The sequence below is a fragment of the Pleurodeles waltl genome, chromosome 6, assembly GCF_031143425.1.
Source record: "Pleurodeles waltl isolate 20211129_DDA chromosome 6, aPleWal1.hap1.20221129, whole genome shotgun sequence".
NCBI lineage: Eukaryota > Metazoa > Chordata > Amphibia > Caudata > Salamandridae > Pleurodeles > Pleurodeles waltl.
The window spans coordinates 606,808,778-606,818,849 of record NC_090445.1 but is presented as its reverse complement, the minus strand read 5'-3'; the positions used below and the strand labels follow the sequence as shown (position 1 = coordinate 606,818,849).

Below are 10,072 nucleotides of genomic sequence, written 5' to 3'. Positions count from 1 at the left end.
TCCTATTAATTGGTGTTCTTTATACATGTGTAGCTGTGAATTGGTCCAATGCCATCTGTGGCAAATGTATCCAGTTGCAGTGTAGTAGCCAACATCCTCTCAGCATACCTAGAGAGATTGGTGAAAAAGCCAGGACTTGCTAAAGATGTCACATGACATAAGTAAACAAAGCAACCATGTATGAATTTGTTGTGACCACATATTAGTCTGCAGTGAGGAGCTATATCCATGGTGCATATTTTGAAGATCTAGAAGTATCTGGAATATCATGGTTGCCTAACAAAATAAAGAATTGTGAGTGAAAAAAACATATACAACATTTCAAAGATGATCGATCTGTTCAGCTACCTCATTTGTGTAGTTTGTAATTTTCAAGCAAAATTAAAAGTTAGCAACTAGGAAAATTGTCACAGAGTAACTACTCTTGGGTCACTTCAGCGCCCCATGTGCCCCCCTATGTATGACAAATTATATCTGGGAATCAAATACATGTTACACAGACCCAGTAACAAAAATGAAATTGTTTTATTGAATTTAAGGCAATCTATTACAAACCACATTCGACACAAAATATAGAATAGTATACAAGTGTAAGAGCTCCAGTTTAAAAAAGAATCATCATCATGCAAAAACAGTAGAGAAGATACTGAGAGAACGAGAGAAATAATGAGATAGTGGAAATTGGGGAATAAATAAAAAGTATAAGATGCAGCAAGAGAAGAGAAAATAATCAGAGTGAGAAAGAGGGAAAGAGAGATATGATATGTGGTAATGGATATATAGAGTGTGTTAGAAAAACATGAAAGGGTGTGAGAACTGATTTATACAGGAAGAACCAGAAAATTCCAAGAAAGGGAAAAAGGGGAATCGGGAGATGCAAGGAATGAGAGAAGAAGCAAAGAGAAATAGAGAGTTTCAGGCAGAGAGAGGGTGAGAAGTTGAAAGAAATAAAGAGGGATAGTGCAAATAAAAAAAGATGCAAGAGTGGCAGTATGAGTAGTAGAACGATGAAATAAGTGTATGAGAGGAAAGACATGAGTGTTGGATAAGAATAAAAGCAAAGAAGAAATGCCAGGGAGATGGAAGAAGAGTTAGTCTGAGGAGAAATGGGATTGTGTTGAAGAGGAGAGAAAGCATTTGGGGAAAAGAGAGTTATTATGTTAGAAGAGGAGAGAAAGAATGTGCTGGGGAAGAAAATTATGAGAAAGAATGAGTGGGGAGATAAAGGGAAGAAAGCATGAAGAGAGCAGCAAACATGTGAAAAGGAGTGAAAGATACTGAATAAAGAAAATACAGAATCGCAGAGTATCGATAACGAGAGAAGAATTGGGACCACATATGTGAGCAAAAGTGAGAAAGAGGATGAGTTTGAAAGGAGAGGCATATAGATAAATGGAGGGAGGGAACTGAGAGACAGGCACAGAACAGGCATATGGAGAATAAGTAGATATTGCATTGAGAATACAAGATGGAGAAAGGTGTAGAAAGACAGGGAAGATACAGAAATAATGATGCCAAGAAAGAGTGTCAAAGTCCAAGAAATACACATTTACAGACAAACACAAAGAGGGAGAACTGGTTGGCATAAAATAAAGGAACATGGGCATGTTTGGGAAAAATTAAGAGTGGCAGATCAAGAGATATAGATCTAATGAGGCAGGATGTCATGGACTCATATTGACAAAAGAACAATGTAGAGCAAGAGCGTAAGAAGATATTATACAAAGAGAGATTTCAAAGATTCAAAATCATTGAGAAGAAATGAATTGTGATGATAGGAGAAAGAAGAAAGATGATAAAGATGGATAGAGGGCAATATATGAATATGACAAAACACAAATGAGGTAAACAGAAAGGAGGGAGAATGGGGTATAGTAAATCAGAATGGGGAGCTGTGAAGAAGACGTGTAAGTGTAGGAGGAATAATAAGAAACTAGAAAAGGGGAGAGCTTTATTGAGTTACAGAATGAGAGAAGAGAATTTTGAGACGATGAAAGGTAGGCAGAGATGGGAGATAGAAGAAGATTAAAGAAGGAAAAGTGTTAAAGACAAAACAATAATAGGGGAAGGGGATGAATACAGAGCCTATTAAAGATCCTATAATCTATGGTGAGAATTATTAAATGGGAGATGAAGTAAAATCAGTGCTTAATTTGTAAATAAAAAGGTGCCGATGCTCAAAGCCCTCCTCATAAAAACGCAACTGCTGCAATTAATTTGTGCGAACACGGAATACTGAGGCAGAGTAATTCTGAAGCCATCTCGGGCCTCCTCAATCCATTTAAAGGCACTCTCTATCCCTTGAGATCACTCTTGCAGCTTCCTGCTTTCTCCCATTGTGACGCTTTTTGGTTTTTCTCTTCCTCAGTCTTTCCCATTTGTGTCTTTTGCTCGCAGTAAATGCATGAGGCAGAAAGATAAGCACCGGCCCGCAAAAATAAGTGCTGGTGCTCTGCACCAGAAACAACAAGCACAAATTAAGCACTGAGTAAAATATGTCAAAAGGAGACCAGGAGTAGCTGAAAGATAAAGGTGGAAAAGAGGCAGAAGAACATTTGTAGTAACAGATGTGAAAACAAAAAGTGGCAGACTAAAACATGTAGTAATTGATGTGAGCACAAGAAAATATATGTGAAAGTGGGGCTGGGAGAGAAGAGGAAATAAACTGAATAAGATATAGCAAAACAAGAAAAGATAAATGGGAAGTAAGAAAGGTGGAAGGTAAATAAAAGTAAGGTGTGAAAAAATAGGGAATATTTGTGAAACAAAAAGCTGGGTGGTAAGAAAGTATGTGCGATATGTGAAAACATTATGAAATAGATTAGACTAACAAAAGATGGATAGAAAATGAAAGGGAATACCATCAGATTTGGAAATCAGAGCAGAGAAACAAGAAAATAATAGGAAAGGAGAGGGGAAATGGGAATAGAAGAGAGGGAAGAAGCAAGTGATGTGAAAAATGGGGTGGGAGTGGGGAGAAGAGGAGAAAGGATTGAGTAATAGGAAGGATAAAGACTTAGCAAAACAGGAATAATGGGCTTTCTCAAGAGACAAGTGAGGCAGAGTAAAAGAGAGAGAGAAGCAGAGAAAAGGTAGAGAGGCAAGAAAGATAAATGCTCACTGATGCATGCTGAAATACTGGACATTGTCTGATTCACAGAGAATATAAAAAGGAAGAAGTTTGTGGTGTGAGGTTATATGAGGAGTGGGGTATTGAGAGGAACACACAATAGGATGTCACCAAGGACTTGTGCCAGAGAGGTTGGCGTTCTTTTGAGGCATTTGAAAGGGAAGGGGGCTGTTGCTCCATATTGGTGAATAGCTGCAATAGTTCAGCCACTCAGCTCGAACCTGGATACTTCTCCAAGACGTCCTCCTGAATTTCTGTGTGCGTGGTCGTGATGATTCCTGCAATGACGAGATCCTCGTGGAATCTGTTTGTGCTATTCCTCAACGGCACCGAAAGTGACTCATAGTGTTACTGATCCAGCTATGCCAAAACTAACTTACAATTCCTAGAGGTTGAACTAAAAAGAAATGTGAGGATAAAGAACACAAGTTGATAGGAAATGAAGGCTAGGCAAAGAAAATATATGTTTTGCACGTTGCCAAAATGGTGGGCCACTGTTTATATCACTGACAGCTGTAGTGATAAAGTGCATGCAACTATCGGGATTGTCCAAGGAGCCATGATTCAATTAGATCATTCGTTTTAAAAATTGAAATTGAAATGCAGTCCTTATATTATACCTGTTTTATGTAATGTCTGCACGAATTTTGGAATTTTGGTTGGGATTCGTCTTGTAAACACTGTCCAGAATGGTCCATTAAAATAAGGGGTCTGAAAATTGTTTACTACTCAAGCCAAGTCTCACACAAATCAGTTTTCTGACTACCCAGAGTTTTCGACTTTTCCTAAGTCTACACATGTGCGTAGAGTTTCCACACAAGTGGGCAGCATCTCCTCGTGATTATCATTTGAAAGTTTAAATTTAAGAATTTCCCCTATGAATATTAAAAATGGATGGAAGTTGGTCATCTTTTTTATGTCAAAGCTATTAAAATAGGGTTGAAAGCTCAAACTGCACCATAAAAGCCCACACGCAGAAAACGTTTGTGAAATATGGGTAGTAATCTTAGTATTAATGCGATTTCTAAGTAGTTTGCAAAACAAAAACTTGACAACTTCTCAGTTATCTTCAATACAATCTCAAGCTAAACAGCTGGTAAGCAGAGAGGTTTGTCATGGGGTCGGGGGAAGATAGCGAGTCACTTAAACAGTGGGACACCTTGGGTATGTGCCTAATAGGACAGGAAACTGTGCTTCAAGGAAAGCTAAGGTGATGGGTGTGGACGGATATATGAAGGAGACACTCAACTGAAGAATCCATATGGATGCTGAAAACAACCTCAACGTGGTAATAGCTTCTTGGCAATTCATATCCTTTAAAGAAGTGTTATTGCTTGCTACAGACTTTAACATATTGTTAGAACGTGTCACCATATCATGTCAACTATATTGAACACTATGCATTACATTTAGGAATTATTACACATCTGAGAATCTTTATTAAAAATGTCAATGTCTGTTCCAGATGGAAGACTAGCCACAAACCTTCACTAGAACTATCTGAGTGACAAGTTTCACACATTCCTACTAAGGGGCCCCATGTGATTGTGGGTGTCTCTGCAGTTGAGAGTCAGTTTGTGTTGTAAATGTGCCCTGCAAGTAAGGGACAGTTTACTGGGGTTGTGAATATAGATGCAGGTGCAGCCAGCTTTTTGGTATTCTGATTGTCCCTGTCGGTGAGTAGTTTGTGCTGTGGGTGTACCGAAGAAAAGGGACATGCTGAAGTTTTTGTCTGCTGTCTGTATCACCGTGGGTGTCACTCAGGTTTTGGGGTTGTGCATGACCATGGACGAGAGAGAGTCTGTTTCTTAGGCATAACAAGGAGTTCCTGAAGCAAGATAACAGAAAGCAGTCATAATTGGTTTTAGTGCGCTCCTCACACCACTCCGCCTGGTGCTCTCCACTTGCTGCACTAATAATTAATCACTATGCCCCACGATGGTCTGTTGGAATTAAGAACATTCCTGCAGGCCCACTATGTTGGTGCTGTGTATCTCACTGAGAGTGAAGCACAGTTTATTAGCATCAAAGTGGGTGATTGGATGCTGGCCTGCAGGAACCTCTGCAGAGGATGGGTGGGTCAGGGCACATGTTTCACGCAAAACAGAACCTATCTGCTCGACGCAACCTTGAGATTCATTTAGTCAAGGTCCACATGGGAGTAATGTAATGGAATTTTGTGGAATGTGCAATTGTGCTGCCATTTACAGTCAACTGATGAAAACTAAATAAGTGATAAATAAGAATACAGTAAACATTCAATGAGTATCTTGAAACTGTGGCTATAGAATAAGATGCTGTATTGCTAAACCAATGTGACCGGAGAGAGCAATGGGACATGGGTATATGGGACGTGGAGCAACAGCATCAAATGGGAGAGACATTCATTGAGCAAAAGGATATCGTTATCCAAGAGTCCACTGAATCAGTACATTAGTTTTCAGGTGAGGGAGGGAGGAAAGACTTCATAAGACAGGCAAAAATCTCATTCACATACTGAAAAAACGACTCTTGGAAAAGGTTAAGCAACCACTTGGGAAGGAAGAGAATTGAGGCAATAAACGTCATCACCAAGTTACTAGGTGCAAGAAGGAAGAAACACAACAGTAAAGACTGAATCATGTAATGACTGTCATCTTTACAGAAAGTGATGTCACTGAGAAGGGGGCATTGTCCTGACCCTCTTTCACTCGCTCCTACTCTGTTAGAAACGAGGCAAGTTCTGCTTCCCACAAGTTCTTTCTGAGAAACTGTCATACGGGGTTTGGAAACACCCCAGCTATCTTTTCGAATGCAATGCTTTCCCACTGGTTTGGTCAGCTGGATTCACACTCCCTCTCACTGCCTGGCCTTGGGGGGGACACAGCAACATACAAGATACTTTCCACGGACAATCCTGATGTCTGGGGATGCATCTGAAGATGAACATCTGAAACAACGAGAAGTCCCGTGGCCATTTAGGTAGCTGTGTTTTCTGGAAGCTCCTGCCATCATTAAATTTGCGTCTGGAGGGTGTGGCCCGGTGGGGTGTAGGGCGGTGGTGCAGGGTTGGGTTTGATGCCGCGGGCTTTCATGTAGGATATAAACTGGTCCGGAATCTCAGCGAGGACATCTTTGGCCAACCGGGCCATGCTGAGGACGTGGTTCCCAGTCCGGTCGATGTAATCACGGAATGGGACAAACTGCAAAAAAAAACATGGCAGAAGGGTTAGGAAGCAGGCACAACAAAGAAGCTACTAGACATCTGCTACCCTTAGGGTTAGGAAGCGAAGCACAACAAAGAAGCAACTGTACCTCTTCTGGCGTCCACAAACCTTAAGTGGGTGAAGACCCTAACACAAAGACAAAGGCTCGCCAAAGGTGGCAAGACTACAAGAGGAAGATACACATTTTTGCAAGGTTTTAGATGGCGACGTCACAGAGACCATATAATTGTGTTTAACTGTGCGTCCCGTGGCTGTGGCGTTTGCTAAAGCACGTGGGTCTTTATCCCATTGTCTTTTGCCGGCCACGGAAATACAATTTGCGACATAGCAAGAAAACTGCGTCACATTCAGGCAGCGGTGGTAGCGTTATTGCAATTTCACGGGAATCCTACCTCCTATATCGGCACCATGTTCTGTTCAATGTCATACAGGCCTTCACTGCACTTAGTTACGCCGGCAGTGGAAGTGCTTTGTGAGGTCAGGGAAACCGTGGTGCATCCTACTCCACGTGGTCTCATGAGTTAAGGCAGATGTAGTGCGTGTGGGTAATTGAATGCAGAGTGCCCTCTGGCCCAAGGGCCTTTTCCCTCCCGTTGGAAGATTAAACACTCGTTCACTCCTCGCTCCGGCGGTTTCACGCAGTAGCGTTGTCGTGCGGCAGGAGACGGGTCCCCAAGGGAAGCTCGCGGGACGTCGTACATAATGGAGTGCGCCGAGGACATCCAGTTGCGGCCTCAGAGCACACGCCGCCTTATTATTTTATCATAAACTCCGCAGATGGGACTCCCTCCACCCTACTGCTCCGCTCGAGGGATCAGGGCTTTTAGGCACTGCAAGCAATCGTCTGGTCTCATATTTCAGACCCCCTCAATCTGGGACGGGGCATGATGTTCAAAAACCTGTGCCTCACACACAAGTGCATCCTGGAGAAGAGAACCTTGCTGTTTCTTCAGTAACAAGAGGTGTCACTTTTCACACTAAGCAAACCAGACCATGACAGGTGACTGGTTCAAGGAGGCCACGGCGGTGCAGTCGGTGCTTAAAATGAGCCGGTGATTTCAGGAGAACCACAGCACTTATGTTTCATCAATAGATTTTGACCCATACAGAACAGACAGAAAGAAAACAAGCATTTGTAATGCAATGGGTCTCTCATTTGCTCTAGCTAGAGCTATTAGTGTTGTAAACTCCTTACATGACTTTTCTTGCCACATAAATTGAAAATGAAAAGTCATACAGTTTCACATAAGCGAGCGGATTCAAAGCGCCATGCCATGAGCGTGAAAGAGACACACAAAAAGAAGTTTGCTCGCAGTCAAATGTATCAGCAAAAGTGAATTAGCCATGTAACAGGGTCGATGTCCAAGGCGGTAACCAAACCGCCCCAAGGAGCTTTTACCAATGATAACAAAGGATTTTTGAAGGGCAACCTTGTGAGGTGGGCGTGGTTAAAAGCCCAAAAAGATAACAATACGTCAGAAAAAGCAGCGCTTGCACGCTGTTATGCTCGACCTAAAAACGTGCAGGAGTGAGTTAAAGAGGCAGGAAATGTGAAGTGGTAAAATAAAGATGAATGAGGTAGAATCAAGACTAAGCAGCCTAGATATTTGGTAACCCCGACATTCAGCCCTGGTGCGGGCAGGCTTCTGAGAAAACAAAGTTGTGACCTGGCACATTTTTTATTACAAAATAAACACTAGCTGCAGTGAAGAGTGCCCCTGAACTATGAAAAACAATCCCTGCCAACTTGTCCCATTGCACTATCACTCAATATCAAAAATAAACTTTATGCTTTATATTAGGTCTTTAGATTGAAAATATTTGACAAAAAAGAACTGTTTGAAATGAAAAGTGAAGTAAATACATTGATTTCCAACAGGATTAACTGCAGTCTCTACATTCAAAATTTGTAAAAAAAAAAAAAATGTTAGGGAAGAACAGTCAACTGGAAAATGCCACTAGTCTAGAGTATGTATCAGACAACTTGCTTTGAATCTTTGAAGATTAGAAAAAAGGGGTCCCAAAATGTAAAGTCCCCATGTATTTTCCAGAGACTTTAGGCAAGGCTACAGCAAACACTGCTGAACTGAATTAAACCAAATTCGTCAGGAAGCTGGATCTTTGACCTCAGACTGTGCTTTTTGTGAGTCGGTGGTAATCTGTTCAGTAGGTTTTTTTAAATAAAGGTTAACAAATAATTGGATATCTGGACAGTTGGGTCCACAGGAGGCTTGAGAGACTCTTGTGTGAGGGCCAGTTAAAAAATGGAGCACTTAGACTGGCCCAGGGAGCTTTAGTTCCCCTGCGCCAGTTCACTCCTGCAGGAGTAAGACTCCAGTGGGATTGGCTGCCAGAACCTAAGAAAAATGTTGTTGTCAGCCATTACAAGACTCATTGACTTAGTCCTCTGCCCTAAAATAAATATATATTGGCAGTGAATACATATATTCACTGAAAAACCGAAAGGATACAGGGACATTATAGTCAGGAAATAGAATATAAAATACATGGAAATTCACTGAAAAAAACAAAGGTTACAGGGACGTTATAGTTAGGTTCACATTTTACTCACACAAAACCATAGAAATTCAGCACTTAAAGGTATGGTTATCTGAAGTAACTGTAACTTCTGCCCTCGCCATGCACAGTTTTCTCCTCAATAATTTTACTGCAAAAGTTACACTTACATTATCAATAATGTTATCAAAGATGCCATGAGTGATGTAATATGTGTGGTAATTAACATTGCATGGCAAGGGCACGAGTTATATTTGCCTTAGGGCACAAGTTATAGTTACTTGAGATAACCATAACTATAACTGCTAAATTTCTATGCTTTTGTGCGTATAAAATACGAACCTAACTATAGTGTGCCTGTAACCTTTGTTTTTTTAGGTGAATTTCTATGTGTTTTTAAAAATTCTGTTTCTGAACTATAATGTCCCTGTAATCTTTGTTTTTTTCAGTGAATTTCTATGTTTTGTTTTTAAACGCAAAGCAATTTTAATTACTTAATGTTAATCCAACAACCGCCGCACATGGCCTTAGGCTGTGTGGGGCAGGGGTTGGCTACAGGGCCTGGCAGTGGGCAAACCCCTATAAGCATGCAACCCCCCACATGCACGACCTCAGCCATGCAGGCTAACCCCATAAGCACCCAACCCCAGGCACAGCCTTCAGTTGTGCACACCGGGGGTTGGCCACAAGGCCTGACCAGGGCCCCCCCTCCTAGGGCTCTTTGAGTCCCGATGACCACCACCTCCCCAGGGATTTATTAAAATATCAAAGGGGCCACGCAGACCCCCTGCATTAGGCTCCTTTGAGCCCCAGGGACCACCACTTCCCAGGTACTTTATTTTTTTTTAAAAGAGGGGCCGTGTGGACCCCGCTCCTGGGGTTTTATTATGTCCCAGGGACCACAACCTCCCCAGGGCTAAATTACAAATGATGCAGAGGGGCTGCATGGAACCCTCCAGGACCACCACCTCCCGAGGCCAAATACATAACTAAAACTGGGAGGGGGCCACACAGCTGCCCTCCCAGGGCCAGTTTTGGCCCCCGGCTTCCAGCCATTATTAAAAGGGAGAGGGAAGCTGCGTGTCCCGCTCCCTGGGCCCGTTGCAGATAAGGGGGCCCATCCCCCAGCCAATAGTGCCTGGGTACCCTGGCCCCTCCAAGGGCACCCAGTGTGCTTTGATGGGGAATGCGGGGGGAGCCACAAGGCTCCCACAGACCC

General features: G+C 42.3%; 1 protein-coding gene across 1 annotated transcript in view; it reads right to left on the bottom strand.

The window, feature by feature from the left end:
- Positions 1-522: 522 nt before the first annotated feature.
- Positions 523-10,072, bottom strand: part of CPNE5 (copine 5) — a 995,886-nt gene continuing 986,336 nt past the window's right edge. Inside the window, exon 21 of the mRNA XM_069238884.1 lies at positions 523-6,312. Coding sequence (XP_069094985.1) covers positions 6,124-6,312 — 189 coding nt within the window. The 3' untranslated portion in view covers positions 523-6,123. The remainder of the gene's footprint in view (positions 6,313-10,072) is intronic.